Below are 19,663 nucleotides of genomic sequence, written 5' to 3' on the forward strand. Positions count from 1 at the left end.
GATGTGCTTTAGAGTTGGCCATGCTGCTGTTTTTCAGTTTGCTGAGGCGTGGGGGCCCGGGCCTGCAGATTTGGGGATGGGAGGAGGGAGTTATTTTAGAGGGACAGAGGTGCTTTGACTGGGGCAGGAGCAGTGCTGTAGTCTAGTTTTTTGTAGTGGGTATAAACTTCAGCTTGGAGTGAGATATGTTTCCACGCGGGGGCGGTGGGGTTGGGTGTGGGGGTTATTATTTCTTTATTATTCGTTATTGTGATGGAAATCTTTCATCAATCAGTTAAGAAGCCTGGAAAGGCTTGACTTTCAAAGATAAATGATTATTGTATTACAAGCTTGCAACGCATAATTAGGACAGTCTTCAACAGGAAGACGGGGTCCCAAAAAGCCCCGAACCCAGGGCTCCACCACATTTATAGTAAACATGTTAACCACAAAGAAAAACACCCACGCCTGCAGTCACCTCCATGCAGGTGACTGCAGAAGTTCCAAATCCACGACAGGGCTGACACGCACACCGGAAGCTCTCATGTTGGTAAAGCTTATCTGTCAAACTGCCATGGTACTAATGAGGTCAATTGCCTCAACACCTTAACCACACTGTCTGGTGTGTCAAGTCAGGTTCCCATCCACCAGTTTTTATGCTAAATTTCAATTTGCGTGTTAAAAAACAGAGTGGAAACACTCCGTTTTCACACTTGAGGGAGGTGAGAAGTCTGGTGTATCGATCAAAGCAAAATGCAGTAGGTGGGTGGAAACAGATTAAGCAATATTCCATTGTCTCTCCATTCAAAAACCACGCAGTAAAGGGCAGATTTAAGACTTCTTACATATATGATTATATTAAAATGCCAACATACAAAATGTTATCACAATATCACATAATGTGTAAAAATGCCATGACAGTTATTTCATTTAGAAGTTAACACAATTACAGAATATTATTCATTATTATTTCATTCACTAAAGGTTAAAGGATGTAGAAGAATGACTCTTTTGATCAAAGTTTCGCTGTTCTCTCTACCTACAATACAAATAGTGATGCAACTCTGGGCAAAATCACCTTCCCCTGCAGTTATCTACCAGAGCTATTTTGCTACTTAAAATGCTCTGTCACAAAAACTATTATTGTTACGTATCTTTTTTCCCTTGCCATTCGCTCAGCATTGTGATGATAGCTGACTGTGGTTTATGTCTTGGCTTGATCACGTGTGTGTGTGTGTGTGTGTGTGTGTGTGTGTGTGTGTGTGTTTGTGTGTGTGTGTGTGTGTGTGTGTGCGTGTGCGTGTGTGCGTGCGTGTGTGTGTGCGTGCGTGTGTGTGTGTGCGTGTGCGTGTGTGTGTGGGTGTGGGTGTGGGTGTGGGTGTGGGTGCGTGCGTGCGTGTGTGTGTGTGTGTGTGTGTGTGTGTGTGTGTGTGTGTGTGTGTAACTCACTGGACAAACAGCTAGGCAGTCCAGATACCTGCAATAGCCTATCAGCAGGACACAGGCACGGCCTTCCAGCACCAATTACCTCACAGTGAGACGTCTCAACACTCGTGACACTGCTCTTGTAGGAACGGGCCAAGCTGTGGTGCCTCTGTGTCCACAATCTCACCCAGGCTATAAATATAGGATATACTGTATATATATATATATATATATATATATATATATTCACCTTCGCCTTACCATGTTGTTCCATAATATATAAAATATATATATATATACTGTATACACACACACACACACACACACACACACACACACACACACACACACACACACATACATACGTGTATACATATATATACACATACACATACACATACACATACATACTGTATATACATATATACATGTATACATATATACATATATATATATATATGTACATACATACATATATACATACATATATACACATATGTGTATACATGTATACAAGGGGTTTCAACATTTCAACATCATGGAAACCCCTTGTAGTCAGTCTAATGTGTCAATAAAATCTAAACACCAACCAAAATCAAAATGAATGTATTTAAACCCATCTGCATTCATTACAGGTATATAATGGTATTTCCAGAGCTACATTATATGCCTCTTTACCCCTTCCCCCTTTTTTTATACAATCTGAGTCATGTCTTTAGGGGCAAGGTTGTGAAAATAGCCTAAATATATAATGTCGTTTTGGGAAATTGACTTGTCCTGTCGTTTTTGAGGACATGCTGACTAGTTCTGTTACTTGAACCTATTCTGGAATCAACTTTTTTCAGGGCTTTCGCTCTACTGTTTCAGCAGAATGCTATGCTGTGATGTGAAATGAACATGAAAGAAGATGACAATGCATGTCATGTTATCCTTAATATACCCTCTCATATCTCTTCTCTAGCCTGCAGCATAGTCTCACGTAACCTTTTGCTTCTCTGCCTGGTCAAACCATAGATCTTCTATTACTAGCCCATCGTCTTTTGGTCAAACTGAGAGACGCAGATAAAACACGTCATGTGTAATTGTCCACACAGTGATAGCAGAGTCTGCTGAGCCTTAAATAGACTTGGGATGTATCCCAGTATGGCTTTCTCCTGGGACCTGGAGGTTATCAGGACACAGCAGTTGCACTGGTTATAAATCACAGGTCAACCTCTTGACCACAGCCTGCAGACTGACACAGATGGGGGGATAGAGGCACGCTGAAACATGAGAGGAGAGAGAGAGAGAGAGAGAGAGAGGGGGGGGGGGGCGGCCACGTTACATAAGGGCTCGTAGCAACTGGTAATGTAATAACTGCTGGATAATGTAACAACATGTCCCACTAATGGGTCAAAGACAATCTGTTAATGTTTTAAATGACATCACATCATTACATCAGGCAACAATTGTTGCTTCAAGGGGAATGTAACAGCTTGAATTATTACATTCAAATTCTCCTAGTTATAATTTTATAGTTAGCTATTAACCACTTTATTATTACCCCATAATGTGATCATATTATTATCCAGCCAGGTTTTATTGAATTTTCTTCCCGTTTTTATTACATTTTGAGAAGTTATTACAGTATCTCCTTTCTTTGCATTATCAGTGGCTCTGTAAATTGCCGGAAATTGCCAGCTGCTATTTACACAGCAGAATCTATAGCAGCTCAGCTCATTCAGATATGCCTGGAGCTTCTATGTTTGAGCTCCTGTTGGAGTGTGCACACTGCAGCCAGTCTATATTTTTAAAGCATGGGAGTTATGGGCCTGGATTGGGGGAGCTGGCAGCTGACACCGCCATAGCTGCCAGGCCAACACAGATAGTGGACTCTCTTCTGAGTAAACTGTTCCCTTTGTGGGAAGATTTGACGGTCAAAACCTGCATCGGCCTCCAACAGTGGGGAATAGAGAAGATGTTGAGTGACTGTTTTTTTTTCTTTCAAGTATCGAGAGACTTGGGGGATATTTTGGCGTTGAAGGAGAACGATTGCTCAAACCACAATCAATTGTTTCCATCCCCTTTGCTGACCTTCATGCCTCCAGCCATCTGATGTCAGTGAGGCTGGATCCATTACTGCGATCACACCTCATGATAAACATGATTGAATTTGGGCGCGTACTAATATTCCTCTCACGTAACGCAGAATGGACCTTTACCCAATGTCTACTGTCTGCTGTGTGTGGAATCATTTGTTCATCACACAGACTGATCGACGCAAGATGCAGAGGCTGCACTTCTATTCAAATAAATCCATCAAATAATTGTTCTTAATCCGGTATAGTAAAATGACAGGCAAAACAAATATCAGCAGTCCTCTCCAGACAAATCAATGGGTCACTCTGCCTTCTAGTGCCTATCTCACAAGCCAATCAGCTCTCTGTTGAAAGAGTTGTGTAAGAGAGAGAGAGGGAGAGTGGCCCTGACTCCTGAGCTGTTGGTATCTCTGCCAAGGGAGTTGGCCAGGAGGTCAGATTTTCACCCCTGTCTGTCCGTCTGTCTGTCTGTCCGTCTGTCCGTCTATCTGTCTGTCTGTCTGTCTGTCTGTCCGTCTGTCTGTCTGTCTGTCTGTCTGTCTGTCCGTCCGTCTGTCTGTCTGTCCATCTGTCTGTCTGTCTGTCCATCTGTCTGTCTGTCCGTCCGTCTGTCTGTCTGTCCGTCCGTCCGTCTGTCTGTCTGTCTGTCCATCTGTCTGTCTGTCCGTCCGTCCGTCTGTCTGTCTGTCTGTCTGTCTGTCTGTCTGTCTGTCTGTCTGTCTGTCCATCTGTCTGTCTGTCCGTCTGTCTGTCTGTCTGTCTGTCTGTCTGTCTGTCCGTCCGTCCGTCCGTCCGTCCGTCCGTCTGTCTGCCTGTCTGTCTGTCTGTCTGTCTGTCTGTCTGTCCATCTGTCTGTCTGTCCGTCTGTCCGCAGGATATCTCAAAAAGTTAAGAACCGATTTGCATGAAACTTTGTAGAAAATTAGGTCATGGGCCGACTCACAACACATTACCTTTTCATGCCCACTGGTCAAAAGGAGGCGTGGCAATGGGCAGGTCCAAACACAAAAAGGTGTCTACCTTTTAAAGAGAGTCACATAACACCCCGAAACGTTGTAGAAAGGTTGGTCATGGGCCAATGATGAACTGATTGGGGCACGGTGGCGCAGTGGTAAGTGCTGTCGGCTCACAGCTAGAAGGTCCCGGGTTCGATTCCCACCTGGGACGCTGTGAGCGCTGAAGGAGTGCGTGCCCGTCCGCATGTCCTGGGGTCGTCAAGAGGGCCTTTCTGTGTGGAGTTTGCATGTTCTCCCCGTGCCCCCTGGGGGTTTCCTTCATATAGGAACCCCACACCAAAACATGCAATATCCTGGTCGCTGAAGTGGTGCCTCCTCTGGTCGTTCGGGGGTGCCTGTTCGGAGGGAGGGGAACTCGTTGGAATAGCGTGATCCTCCCACGTGCTATGTCCTACCGGTGAAGCTTCCCCTGTCAGGTGAAAAGAAGCGGCTGGCTACTGCCCATGTCTCGGAGGAAGCATGGAGCCAGTTTCGGCTCTCCCCAGATCGACAGAGGGTGGAGCAGCAACCAGGATAAATAAATTTAAATTAGCACTAATGGGGGCTAAAAATGGCATAAAAAATCAGGGGAAAAATATAAAAAAAATCTATGCCACGCCCACTGACCAAAGGGATGTGGTAATGGGCGTGTCCAATCACAAAAAGATCATGGGTTGGTAATGGGCCAAGGAGGAATTGATTCAAAAGGGGGCGTGCCGATGGGCGTGGCAGAGGTATGCACTCTACCGAGTGCCCTCTAGTCTCTGGCTTGCTGTGGCCTCCTATAACCTTGGAGAGCCTGAGGGCAGTGTGGCATGGCCTTATCACTGGTCAGTATGGAAATGACCCGTGTAATGGGAAGAGCGTATGGAGTCGCTTTCCACTCCTAATGTAATTACCCTTTGAGATGGCCTCTCTGTCACAGCACACCCTCATGACCTCATATCCTCTGTCACAACACACCCTCATGACCTCATATCCTCTGTCACAACACACCCTCATGACCTCATATCCTCTGTCACAGCACACCCTCATGACCTCATATCCTGTCACAGCACACCCTCATGACCTCATATCCTGTCACAGCACACCCTCATGACCTCATATCCTCTGTCACACAGCACACCCTCATGACCTCATATCCTCTGTCACAACACACCCTCATGACCTCATATCCTTTGTCACAGCACACCCTCATGACCTCATATCCTCTGTCACGGCACACCCTCATGACCTCATATCCTCTGTCACAACACACCCTCATGACCTCATATCCTCTGTCACGGCACACCCTCATGACCTCATATCCTCTGTCACAACACACCCTCATGACCTCATATCCTCTGTCACGGCACACCCTCATGACCTCATATCCTCTGTCACAACACACCCTCATGACCTCATATCCTCTGTCACAACACACCCTCATGACCTCATATCCTCTGTCACAACACACCCTCATGACCTCATATCCTCTGTCACGACACACCCTCATGACCTCATATCCTGTCACACAGCACACCCTCATGACCTCATATCCTCTGTCACAGCACACCCTCATGACCTCATATCCTCTGTCACACAGCACACCCTCATGACCTCATATCCTGTCACACAGCACACCCTCATGACCTCATATCCTCTGTCACAACACACCCTCATGACCTCATATCCTCTGTCACAACACACCCTCATGACCTCATATCCTCTGTCACAACACACCCTCATGACCTCATATCCTCTGTCACAACACACCCTCATGACCTCATATCCTCTGTCACAACACACCCTCATGACCTCATATCATCTGTCACACAGCACACCCTCATGACCTCATATCCTCTGTCACAGCTGGGGGTAACTCATTACAAAAGTAACACATTAGGGCCTGTGTCCACCTGGCGTCTTTTCCTCAGGTCCAGCGTCTATTTTCAATTGTTTCCAATGGGAGGAGAGCGTATGCGAGCGCACACGGACGTGTAGAGAAAGTGCAGAGCGCCCAGCGTCTTTTTTCGGCGTTTTTGTGCGCCGACTCCCAGCGCTTCCAGCTGAAAATATTTTAACTTTTCAGAAAGACGCTGGTGTCGGCTGCTCCTTTTCTGGTAACTAATCATATGGAAAAACTATCGCAACAGAGACAGAACGGCTCAATTGTGGGAGCAGATCGGCTAGACACTTAATATTTCTGGTGAGTGTTGTGCTTACTGCTTTTAATAGCGTAGCCTACCTGTGTTGTTAGCTTGCTAGCTGTCAGCTATCAAGCTGAACTAACGTTACTTGCAGACTGCTTCCTTGTATATTGTGCGCTGGGATCAGCGTTCCCCAGCGCACTCCCAGCTTTTAACGTCGGAAAAAGAAGCTAGGTGGACACAGGCCCTCACATGTAATATATTACTTTTAGCAGTAACTAAGTAATATAACTTGTTACTTATAGGATTTCAGTAATATTATACCAGTTACTTTGTCAAGTAACTCAAGTTACAAATTGAGTTATTTGTTTTTAAATCAAAGCACATATTTAAATGAAGATACAATCATTTCCTAATCAAACTGTGTGTTTTTATGCAAATAACCACTATAGATGACAATAACAAAGGAAAAGAATAACATTTCGAATTTTGGTTTCTTTACACTGACTTCAAGGCGGTTGAAATTATTTTTCAGGATAGTTCCGGAGCGGCGATGTCATTCTGCTGCTGCTGTTGTTTTGGTGAAAGTAATGCAAAAGTATTGTAATAAGTAACAAGTTACTCTAGTCTACACAGACAGTAATATTGTAAAGTAACTAATATGTAGTATATAACATTTTGAAAGTAACTTGCCCAACACTGGTCACAGCACACCCTCATGACCTCATATCCTCGCGTGAACTTCATCACATGTTGAGTTAGATGACACGCCACTTCATACTTCCACAAGTGAATGTTTATTTTTCGATCAAAAACAAAATCAGTGGCTGCGGGATGTGTCGATCAACAGTTCTTAAAACAAAAAATATATACAGATGAAGGCATGACGCTCACGCTGGCTTGATTGGTAAAAATTAAATAGCATACGTAAGAGTGCTATAAATAGTTTTCTTTAAATATGCATTTTCATTTGACACATTAACATATTTACATGAAGACAATACCGCTACAAAGCCTATTCACAATCCAGCCACAAATATATGAAGAGTTCATTTGCAAAAACAGGTATCTCCATTTGGATTTTTTTTTATCATTTTATTTTATATATTGATGTATTTATACTGTATAATTTATTTTGGGGAAATTGTTATTGTCAAGCATAACTAAAACATATTCATCTGATCATTTCCCCATAAATCATCTCAATAATGTTTTCTATGTGCACTCCAGGGAGTATCAAACAGATGTTGTTTGTTCATTTTGGCGTTTACCTGTTTTTGCAAATTAACTCTTCATATATATTGACACCTATGGTCATACAGTACACACTTGTCTCTCTATCAACCTAATACAGTATATGAGTATATGTGATTATAGGTTATATCCTTCTTTTTCCAGGCAGTTTAAACACACATCGTGTGTGTATGTGTGCATGTATGCGTGCGTGCGTGTGTGTGTGTGTGTGTGTGTGTGTGTGTGTGTGTGTGTGTGTGTGGGAGAGCGTGCATCCGCGCATGTGTGTGTGTGTGAGCGTGCATCCGCACATGTGTGCGTGTGTGTGTGTGTGTGTGGCGTTGGGAGAAGTGCACGTGTATGCATATGCATGTGTGTGTGTGCACAGCATCATCATGTCGAGCCAAAAACACTCCCAACGCTTAGGGAGCCTATTCTCTTCCAGAATTGTGCACGTCAGCACCATCACTCTTCATCTGTGTCATTTGGCCTGGGGGGGCAGAGCTCACGGTCCATTCTCGCTAAATGGCGACCATTGCAAAACGCCATTGTTCTGTAGTAAAGCCATGGCTTCTCCCCGTGCTTTGACTTCCAAAATGAGCATCTATACTGTCTGATAGGCCGTCAATAGAAGGTTTAGCTGTTTTCCATCAGCACCAATGACCCGGCGTTTACCTCCACATCCCGGGGGGTGGGGGAGGGGCGCGGGGGGGGGGGGGGGGGTTCCTCTTAGAACCAGCTTAGAGAACCATGGAGAACGGCAGAAGATACAGTCAGCAGGCGCAAATGAAAACACGTGTGGACTGAAATGTCTTGCACTGGGTGTTGAGAGCCGCGGCCTATCTTCACCACTTCCTATGCAGTCCATTCCCCTGGAGAGTGGAAGAGAGAGAGAGGATATAGTTAAACACACTGTGCAGTGATTTGACTTGGTCTGTTTCAAAATAAGAAGAAGAAAGAAAAGTGGAAAGAGAGACAACTCATGCTTAATCAAACACAACCTGCACTTTGTCTTCCATTTCTTTCAACCCAAGAGAAAAGATGGCCGCAGCACAGAGTGGGCTCAGTCCATCCCGCATATTGAACGAGCAGGGTAAAAGACATGAGGCCATGAGAGATGGATAGCTCCACGAGGTGAGAAGAAGGCAGGGGGGGGGGGGGGAAGCCAGACAAAGAAGTGATTCATAGGCAACCTGTTAGATGACGTTGCCATGGATACAGCAAGAGCTGACAGGACTAGATGTGCAGAGGCGAGAGAATAGAGAAGCATCTGGAGGAAGGCTTAGGAGAAACCAGGAGAAGTGAGAAGTGAAGAGGAGGAGTCTGTGTGTGTGTGTGGAGATGGTGTCGGTGAGGGACAGGGTACGACCTACGCTATTGCCGTTTGCCTGTGTGTGTGTGGCGCCGGCGATCTCCGCGTGTAGCGAGGGCGTGCTGCCTCCGCTGTTGGCCGCCGAGTTGGTGGAAGCCCGGGGGATAGCCGAGTCGAAGGACCGCTCCGCCGGGTGCTGCGTGAAGTCAGAACACGGGCCATGATGACAAACACATCCAAGAGAAGCCCCCCGAAGTCTGTGTGCTCCGCCTTTAAATCCCATTCCTATCAACCTGCTTTGATGTGTAGGTCATGGTCAGAGGTGCGACCAAGAAGTCAACTTTGCTCCAGTCCCAAGTCACTATCAGGTGTTCAGGCACAAGTCTCTCAAGTCAAGTCACATGTCTAAATTACCAAGTCAAGTCAGAACGAATCAAGACAACTAAACACAGGACTTATTAAAAAACTTGGTAAGAGCATCACAAGTTTTCTTTCTATAATCAGTTTTCGCTTCAATAAATTCAGTCACTTCAAACAAAACCAGGAAACAGAATCGTCAGCTGCAACAAATCTCATCATTTTCAATCAAAGTCATTTACACAAACACGACACATCTCAATTCATGACTTTAGAAACCTTTTCAAGTCATCAAAGTTAAGTCCCAAGTCACCAGAACCCAAGTCAAGTCTCTAGTCTTCTCTCCATGCATCAAGTCAAGAATCAAAGTCATTAAGACTGTGACTTGAGTCTGCCTCGAGTCCAAGTCATGTGACTTGAGTCTGCCTCGAGTCCAAGTCATGTGACTTGAGTCTCCCCCGAGTCCAAGTCATGTGACTTGAGTCCCCACCTCCTGGTAATGATATGTCCCTGTTGTCACTGTCCTCTTCTTTTCTCTCTTGTCTCTGTCTCTGTCTCTCTTCTCTCCATTCTGAAACACTTGGTATGCTTTGTTTCCAAAAAAGTGCCTGCACAAGTCAAGTCTTTTGACTATAATTATTACCAGTGTAAGTTCCTCATTCCAATAAGGATTTGCCTACCGCAGTGTCAGAGTCTACGTAAGTGCAGAACCAGTTGTTTTCTGATTGTGTCTTTACTGTTCACGCCACCCTGGAATTCCTATGAAAACGTGCCCGTAAAACAACGTTATTCAAATGCGTGTATGCAAAAACATGGGCTTACTCACATTCCCCAGTCCTTTGGTGATGAGAGCCAGCTCAGTGGGCTGGTACACCGAGCTGCGCAGCTGGCCGCTGTAGCCGCTGTACGGGGACACGGGCTTGGCAGCTGGAGGGACGGACAGGGACAAGAAACAAAAGGTGATCATGTTGTCACCCCACGAAAACAAGTCCTCTATCTTTAGCCCTCTGGAGCGCTATCCCAAGCATCCAGCGTTCCCTGGCAGGCTGGCAAGCGTCTGTGAAAGCCTTAACTGTACGTTACCATCACAGCGCTTCATCGCCATGACACGGGCCGTTAGCTTGTTTGCGCTTCCCGGGTAATGTATCCTGGACCGAGTCCTGTCTCGAGTCCCCAGTGTTTGAGCCCGAGTCACCAGAAGAAGAGTCCGCGTCGAGTCCAGAGTTACTGAGCATGAGCGTGCGCCACATGTAGGTGGAACACACGTGCCGAGAATGAAGAATGTGACAGTATTAATTAGCTATTAATAGCTTATGCCAAATTATTAGGGCCTATTACAAAAATAATTTGATAAATGATCATGAGTAATAATGTGGATATAATCACTAAGTGGGCAAAGGCAAAATGATAGAACAGCTAGAGCAGTCTAGTAAGTTGAGGAAATTTGACATGACTTTACTGGAATGCAGCCTTTAAAACTAGGAAAAGACAACACTTATCACGATATTACGATATCCAAAATCGAAGGCGATATCTAGTCTCCTCTCCCAATACGGATATAATATGGATATAATATGGATATAATACGGATATAATATGGATATATTGCCTGTACAGATGGGTGTGTGAGATGACCTCGTCGTTCTCTCAGGTGGCAGCGGCTGCTCTTCCTGCGAAATGTCTCACCTGGATGAGAGCAGCGCCACACCTCCGTCTCCACGGCGACGCGGCAGCGCAAACACAAGCCGCTGTGTTTCTGCTGGTGGTGGGAATGGGAGTCAGAGCGAGTGGGAGTGTGTTTGTGTACGATACGCCGGTTAGGTTAAGATGCTAGACATTCATTAACACAGAGGGAATGGCCCATTTCCCTCGGAATCATCTGCTGCAACGGTGAGAGTGGAATGTTGTGCTGCAGACGTGTTCGGGAGGCTGATTGAATTTTCATGTCCTCAAGCTGAGGCAAATCATTGACATTTTGCTCAGAGCCCAACAATGCGAGGAACAAACTCCACTGTACGTGTAATGCGAGGAACAAACTCCACTGTAAGTTTAACCCTTGCGAGGGAGGGTTGAGGGGTTGGGTTCAGTCAAATATTGGATATTTGTGCAGCAACCGCCAGATCGCAACTCGATATTCGATATCTCACAATACAAAGATGTGACAATACAATACGTATCGTGGAGCAGAAACAATGAATCGCGATATTAGCTCGGTTTTATTCTGCTGCAGTAATCCCAGATGAGCCAATGCTGCTAGAAAGATTTGTAGCTTCAGGAATGAAGAACATTCTGCACACGCAGGCATACTTTGTTATCGTGTATCGTCGCATTCCTAGTAGGCTGTGAATGCAATAGCTATTCATCAAGGATCCAAAATGAAATAATAGGTCATAATAAGGACATTTTTTAAATTGAAAATATACACATTCATGTTTGATACGAATTGGATTACACCACAACATCTCTGACAAGCCGACAGGCCAGTGAAAGACATCCAATAGCCTTCTAGGGCTTGACTGGGCCCTCGGCGCCATCCGCATTTAATACCACCTATGATTATCCCACCCACTCTCCCAAAAGCCCCCGATGATCAGTCCTGGCTAGCATCAAAGGCCACGAAGGGATGTACAGTAGGCTGCCGGACACCCGGTCCTGTCCTGTTTGGCTCTGCTACTGCGAGATCAGATACCGCTCAGATCAGATACCGCTCAGATCAGATACCGGTCAGCTTGGTTTGACAACATCAGCATCTCAAATTCTGTGGGGTCATCGGCGCACAGATTCCCAACACCCCTTTGAGGACGTTTTGCAGGGTATTTGGTGTATTCCAATGGGTTTTTCCCCCCCTCATGGACTTGAAACTATTGCTAACACTGCTCATCTGTGACTGGCGACTTATCCTGTTTCATACATCAAGGTCATTTTGAATAATCTATAATGAGAGAGACAGAATTGAACATAACAAACTAGGGACAAAGCACAACATGTACACTTGTGTAGCTACATGTAGGGTTGACATGCCATCAGCCTACATAAAACAGCTTCAGGGAGGTTGCTTTGTGAGAATATTTGCATAATGAATGAATGGTCGTATATTCACCTTCCAGCAAACTCACAAACAAATTGAAATAGTTGAATATGTATCTAATAAGCAAATCATTCATTTACAAGGCAAAGTAGGACTAACACGACAGTTCACCTCACAGGTTTCATAGGAATCTTGAATGGTGGAGGTACTGTAAGCAAAGCACACATCATTTGTGATTGACTGTTTTTCAGAGAAGCTGGAATTGAGTGAAGATGTCAGTGAGGGAGGGACCATACGCTACGTACCTTGGTTGGGCTCATCCATAGAGAAAGCCTTGTTCTCCACGAACATGTTCTGGGCGCTCTGTTCCTTGAGAATGGTCTCGTAGCCCACGCCTCGGCTGGGGTACAGGTCCTCCGCGTAGCTTTGCTGGCTGTCGTCTTCAGCAGCCAAACAGCAGATTTCCGGGATGGTGTGGAAGAAGAGGAACACCCAAGCATTTGCCACCAGGGCTATGGCCAAGGTGGGGTCGTCCCACTTGGGACCCCCTGTCCTCTCGTTCCCATAAACGTACATGACGATCCACGCCACCCAGATCCCCACAGAGACCAAGCTGGTCAAGAGGATGAAGGCGGCCTCCTTCTTCCACTGCTTATGCTTGCCCGCCATGACGGCCAGACTCGCCACGACCACCGCCAGGATCAGGTTCATCACGTAGATGAGCGCCATGACGAAGTCCTGGTTGGCGATGTTGCAGGGCGTGGCCGTGGCTCTGCCCGCCTCCGCCGCCGTGGCGTTGAGCGGCTGCAGCGGGTGGCGCACCACTGTGATGATCAGCCACTCCGTGTTGATGACCACCTCCACCAGCCACAGCCCCACCGCCCCCAGACACAGCACCCAAGAGCTGGGCCCACTGTTCTGCCTGGCAAGGATGTTCAGCCGCACACTTTGCATCAGGAGGCAGGCGAAGCATCCGGCGAACAGCACTCCGAAGAGGAACCTCCGCGAGGCGCAGGTGGCGAAGTCCTTCTCCACGATGAAGGCAAAGGTCAGGCAGAAGAGGCCCAAGGTGCAGAGCAGGAAGCAGGCATGGAGAGCCACCGAGCTCTTGCGGTTCTTGTCCGCCACGAAGGGCAGGCTGGCCAGCAGCGAGATGAAGAGCACAATGGAGGACACCATGCCGGCGCCGGCGAAGGCGTCCAGCACGATGCCCCACACCGCGCCCAGATCACACAGGTTGTAGTAGAGGGAGTCCACATTCGGGCCGCAGCCCTGGGGGGTGATGCCCTGGTGGGTGATGTTGGCAGCCATATTACGAAGAATGACGGCAGACTAACAGTAGAGGAGGAAGAGCTGAATTCCTGGATCGCAACAGCACCTGTTCACATGGAGAGAGAGAGCAGGAGTCTGAGAAAGCTGGGATGTGGACATATCTTAAGGAGTCTTAAGACACAACGTCATCCATTCAAGAGAAGTGATACTTCAGCCTAACCCTATCAGGCAAATATTAATCATGCATGAGTCAGTGTGCACATATTTACATGGAAATCTAAACATAACCTTAATCATGTGATGTCGTCTATTAACTTTTCCCACAAAACTATGTACAGTAATAAAAACTGACTAAACCGGGTATTAATAGTTCGAAAGCATCAAATAGCTGTAAAACCTCACCAGCCACACACACACACACACACACACACACACACACACACACACACACACACACACACACAGACACACATATATATATATATATATATATATATATATATATATATATATATATATATATATATATATATATATATATATATATATATATATATATATATATATATATATATATATATATATACACATATATACATAATACATATATACATGTATACATATTATGGAACAGCATCTCTCTCAGTAACGTCATACCCTGCAGCTTTCCCAACTCTATACTATTAATCATTAATAGGTTGTGTCGACAAATATTGTTTCTTTTTATGTAGAGAATAAAGTGCACAATGAATCGATGAGGTGAGAGTCCACAGAAAGCCTAGGGTACTGTGGACAAGAATGTCACTGACTAAATGTACACCTGCAACAAAAGAAGAAAAGCACATATATCAACAGGTATATCAAATCAAGGAGTGGCACATTCCATGGTACCTTTTCGAGGCACTATTAAACCAGTGACTCTCAACGGATGAAAAAAACAGATGAATTGTTAAACTTCATTATTTTTGTCATTTTAGAATTACTATTTTGATCATGTTTCACTGTTATCTATCTACCGACAGTACAGATAGTCATGGAATTCTGGACAAAATCATATCTGTCAATAAAGATATTCTCAGATTTGGGTCCGTGAGACAAAATCTCATCAAATGGGGGTCCATGATATGAAAAAGGTTGAGCAGCATAGTATTAAACAACACCAAAACATCATTGTCTGTGTCGCCGTCTATATGTTTTGTTCCTGTTTTTATTTTGTATTGCAACGTGATTCGGTGTTTTTGTGCTGCAGAACAGGAACCTGTTGTAAACCAGTTTGAACCGAGTCAGGCCAGTTTAAATGTAACACAGTTTAACATCGGTAATGTTACTTTTAATCTTTTCCTGTATAGGAAGAAATTGTCTGCCTTTTTGAATGAACATCTGCACAGTCCCAGACTTGTCCTTCCGCTGTTCCAGGCTGTTTCTCTGTGTCCCCATCAGATCTGATTACACTGAGCTGAGGACAGTCCCAGAGACAAATCCATGGATGTGTGGTGGCCGATGCTCAGTGTCTCTGGTCACTCAGTCAGGACAAGGACCTTTATGGACTAAAAGAGTCCAGCGTCTTTATTCCATATGCCTAGATTTGATTAGTCCCTTAGCGTAATGTCATTTTCCAGCCAATTCTGCCAATTATCCCAGCTAATGTAGGGTTGTGCATCCAGTCAATTGCTTGTTAAGTGAGGAAATATAAACTTCCAATTTGGTTTAGTTGAGTTGGATGTTTGGTCACAGACACAGAATCATATTTATTCCAAGGCCTTTCAAATAGAGGCATACAGCGATATTAGCAGCTATTCACAAGTAGACATCAAGGCCATTTCCACCTCAGTTACCATGGGGAGCTCAAGGACCGACTGTTTCACATTCTGCTCGTCATTCCTGAATGTTCAAAGCAGGCATTTAGATATTGTAATATCAGAAAAATGAAATAAGTAATTAGGGGGGGGGGGGCTATCTAGTAACTGGCCTTCTGTAAAGCGACTATCTCACAGATAGTCGCGGCAGATAAGCTCAGTTGTGTAGTCTAGTTTTTTTGTAGTGGGTATAGTGTAAATTTAAGCTTGGAGTGAGATATGTTTCCATGTGGGGGTGGAGGGCTATGAGGGGGTTCCAGTGGATCCCCAATCAAATTAATTATTATTATTTTGTTATTATTCATTATTATTTCATTTAAGAAGTTAACACAATTACAAAATGTAGACTGTCTTGATCATATAGTTTCACCGTTATCTCCCTACCTACAATACAAATAGTCATGAAACTCTGGACAAAATCTTCCCCTGCAGCTTATTTACTGCAGTTATCTACCCAGTATTTGCGAAACAAACTCTCTGGAGTGAAGATTCTGTCACAAAACTATATTGTTACGTATCCTTGCACATTTTTAAGTGGGTATACTCAAATCCTAGAGCTTTCCTAGTGGGTATACTGTGTATACCTGCGTATCACGTAGACTACTACACCACTGGATGAGCTCCTTTAAAACAGGGAGTGTCAAACTTGTTCATGTTAGGGTCCCCTGTTTCGGACCCCATCCGAGAAGTTTATTTTCTCTCCATATGATTTGATTCAGAATCAACTGTGTAGTCGGCTATTTGGAGAGATAACAGTGTGGAGGAGGAGTGAGTGATACCTCTGGTCAGGACAGTCATTCCTGTAATATTCTCTCAGGGGAATAAAACAATTCTAAACTATTCCTCATTTTGCAGCAGACCACTCTCTCCCCGGACCCCACCGGAGGCCACTGCCTTAAAGAAGCAATATGGCTCTGTGTCCAACCACGAAAAATACAGTAGACTGGCATGGCATGGCATGGCATGGCCTGCACAGTTCCAACTAAATAGATGTCAAGTAAAAAAAAGAAAAAAGTGCAGAAGTCAAAAGTAGTCAGTGGGGAATTATTTTTCCTCAGGGGCCACATGAGAAACCCAGATTATTGCTGGGGGGGGGGGGGGGGGGGGGGGGGGGGGGGGGTGGAGGAAAATATAGGCTAATCATACCATAACCTCTAATTTGATTAAATTATAGAAATCATAGCTACTGTGCAGTGTGCATTTAAAAGCATCTATTATTGAAAATCACTCCAAACAGCCAATCGACCTTTTTCACAGCACCCATTTTGGGTCTAAAAGGGAGGGTAAGGTAAACACAGGAGCGACCAAAACATTAATGAGGGGTTCCAACTTCCAAATGGCTACTGTGAAAAAGGTCCAATTTGGTCACCTCATTCAACTCATTCATTCAATATTAGGCGAAGTTGGTGTGGTTTCTGGTTTGTCAGGTAGCCTACTCTGCGGGCCATTCAGGTGTGTTATTAGGCTATAGCATTTCGAATAGTTATGACAAATTCGATTTTTTTTTTACACTTCCTGTTGAGCCAAATATATTTTGACTCGATTGAAATTCATACTTTTTTGGATGGGCGGGGGGGGGGGGGGGGCACTTTTGTATATTAATATTTCGCTATTCTATATGAAACGTAGGCAATAGTTTATTCTTCTCCCAGTGTACATGGGTCAATTGCTTAGGCTAAATTATTCACAGCTACAAATCTCACAGAGCCAATACACAAACTTTACAGAAGTCGAAATCCTATATTCAGCTTCAACCATATTCAACAACACGAAAATAAAACAAGTGATGTAGGCTATAGCCTGACCTGGCTGAAGATCGGATCCGCTTCAGTAGCCTAGAGGTCTGTTAGTTTTGTTGATCTCCCCAAGAACTTGCTCCTTCACCTGCTCCGGACCGAGACACCGCCGCCGCCACAAAGTGCGCTCATTATAAAATGGTCGAGGGTTAATGATGAAAGATTGCACTCTTGATCAATCCCCTATAAGAACCCCTCATATTGATTCCAGCGCAGTCACTTCAAAACGTTGCCCAAAGATCTGGCCGGGAAATAAACAACTCTCACTCTCACTCTCACTCTCACGCTCACTCTCTCTCTCTCTCTCTCTCTCTCTCTCTCTCTCTCTCTCTCTCTCTCTCTCTACACACACACACACACACACACACACACACACACACACACACACACACACACACACACACACACACACACACACACACACACACACACACACACACACACACACACACACACACGATTGCTTCCAACTGGTCCATTCAGTTATTCTGACTCATATGCTATTATTTCCCCCATAATATTGATTATTCATTACATACTTAACATAGGGCCATAGCCAACACCATAGCTAATTTGAATGTAAACTGTTTCCATGAATATCAATGCTGTGAATCAGAGAAGTAGAAACTTGATTACGGAATGGAATATAATATGCACTGTGTAATATGTAATAAGCATCAAACTGGTGTGAAGAGCCATCTGGTGGTGAAAAGTGGCAGATTCTCCATGCATGTCAATGTGCTTTCCTACATGAAGGTGGCAGCAAAGGCAAATAAGTCAAGAGTACCATCTCTACAGTAGCTACATGACTCAGTATCTTTAATAATGTGTTATTTTCTTGTCAATAATTATTTGATTAATTTTTTTTTCAGATGATGGATCTATCTAATGTTAGAATAGATATTACAAAGACAGACATTTTAAAGACGACTTGACTGCCACATATAGGCTATATATATAGCTATATATATATATATATATATATATACGGTATATATATATATATATATATACGGTGTATGTGTATAATATATATATATATATATATATATGTGTGTACATGAAAATGGCAATTCAGTATGCCAGTGAAAGAACGCCCCCATATTGCATTTACATTTACCTCTCTTCAAGGTGGGTCGCCACCCGCATTCTGGGAAGACCCGATCCTATAACTCTGCAGACTATCTATCCCCTTGCGAGAGAGAGAGAGAGAGAGAGAGAGAGAGAGAGAGAGAGGGAGAGTCCTCCAGTCATGTCTGAACTCTCTCAGTAGTATGCACTATGCAACACGACACTCAGAATCTCAAAATATAAGCGTGGTGATGTATAGTTTTTGAGATATTAACGTTTGTTTGGCACAACTCATACTAGTTAACTGCTGCAGTTCCCGGTGGCAAATCCGGTGTCATGCTAATTCACATCGTCCTATTATGTCATCAGTGATGATGTCATCATCAGTGATATCACTCAAGCAATTGTGATGTCATTGGTGATGATGTTATCAGTGTTGATGTCAGTGTAAACTACAATATGGATAGATAGTCTGGGAAGTTCAGTGAGAAACAATCACTGATGATGTCACTGTTTAGTCATTGTGCATTGTGTCAAAGAGTTGCATATTGTGACATCATAAGTGACGTCAGAAATCCTTCTCTGCTGAGTCTATAAGTAGGACTGGTAGTATGCACTAGAGTTGTGGTGCGCTCTGTGGGGAGGCCTGCAGGGGCAACCTTCCCAACCCCGCCTGGACTACCCGGGGGGCTGAACCTTGCGAGGCCCCGCCGCATAGATAGCGAAGTGGCCCCGTCAGGTTACCGGGTACCAGGCGGCACAGGAATGGCTGCCCTGGGGCAGGCAGGCCTCAAGCCGCAGGCTGGTAGGTAGGAGTCGGAGGGGCTTGCCTGCCCCGGCAGGCTTGTCCACACAGGGTATGGGGTCTCTGGCAGTGGTGGAAATGGGGCGAGAACGACAGCAGGGCGGGGACCAAACTACACCTGCTAGCTGCTAGCTACTCCTACATGAGACTGCAAAAGAAAATAGTTCCTACACGAAACTGCTCACAACAAAGTCTGTGCATTATTTTGAGTAACCGGGTCATGATTTCTGGAAAGAGACATGTGCTGTTGAGTTTTCCAAATGTTTTTTTTTTTTTTGGTGCTTCGAGCACTACAAGCCAAGTGCCATCCAGTTCCATTGTATTCAA

The 19,663-nt window shown here is 44.7% G+C and overlaps 1 protein-coding gene across 1 annotated transcript; it reads right to left on the bottom strand.

Annotated features, from left to right (window-relative positions):
- Positions 1–7,505: 7,505 nt before the first annotated feature.
- On the bottom strand, positions 7,506–17,666 carry gprc5c (G protein-coupled receptor, class C, group 5, member C). Its single transcript, XM_083636319.1, has 5 exons — positions 17,470–17,666; positions 12,842–13,914; positions 10,335–10,435; positions 9,213–9,347; positions 7,506–8,711 (listed from the first exon to the last, which is right to left on the bottom strand). The coding sequence occupies exons 2-5, from the start codon at positions 13,845–13,847 to the stop codon at positions 8,685–8,687; spliced, it is 1,269 nt and encodes a 422-aa protein (XP_083492445.1). The 5' UTR covers positions 13,848–13,914; positions 17,470–17,666; the 3' UTR covers positions 7,506–8,684.
- Positions 17,667–19,663: the final 1,997 nt, after the last annotated feature.

Source organism: Poromitra crassiceps, assembly GCF_964638095.1.
Source record: "Poromitra crassiceps genome assembly, chromosome: 4".
Lineage (NCBI taxonomy): Eukaryota > Metazoa > Chordata > Actinopteri > Beryciformes > Melamphaidae > Poromitra > Poromitra crassiceps.

What these genes read in the sequence shown, in the direction of transcription:
- gprc5c (XM_083636319.1), bottom strand. Translation starts at nt 13,847, where the DNA reads ATGGCTGCCAACATCACCCACCAGGGCATCACCCCCCAGGGCTGCGGC. An exon ending in TCACCAAAGGACTGGGGAAT is followed by an intron (nt 9,348 to 10,334) that starts GTGAGTAAGCCC and finishes GACTTCACGCAG; the next exon opens with CACCCGGCGGAGCGGTCCTT. An exon ending in CACAGGCAAACGGCAATAGC is followed by an intron (nt 8,712 to 9,212) that starts GTAGGTCGTACC and finishes TCCACTCTCCAG; the next exon opens with GGGAATGGACTGCATAGGAA.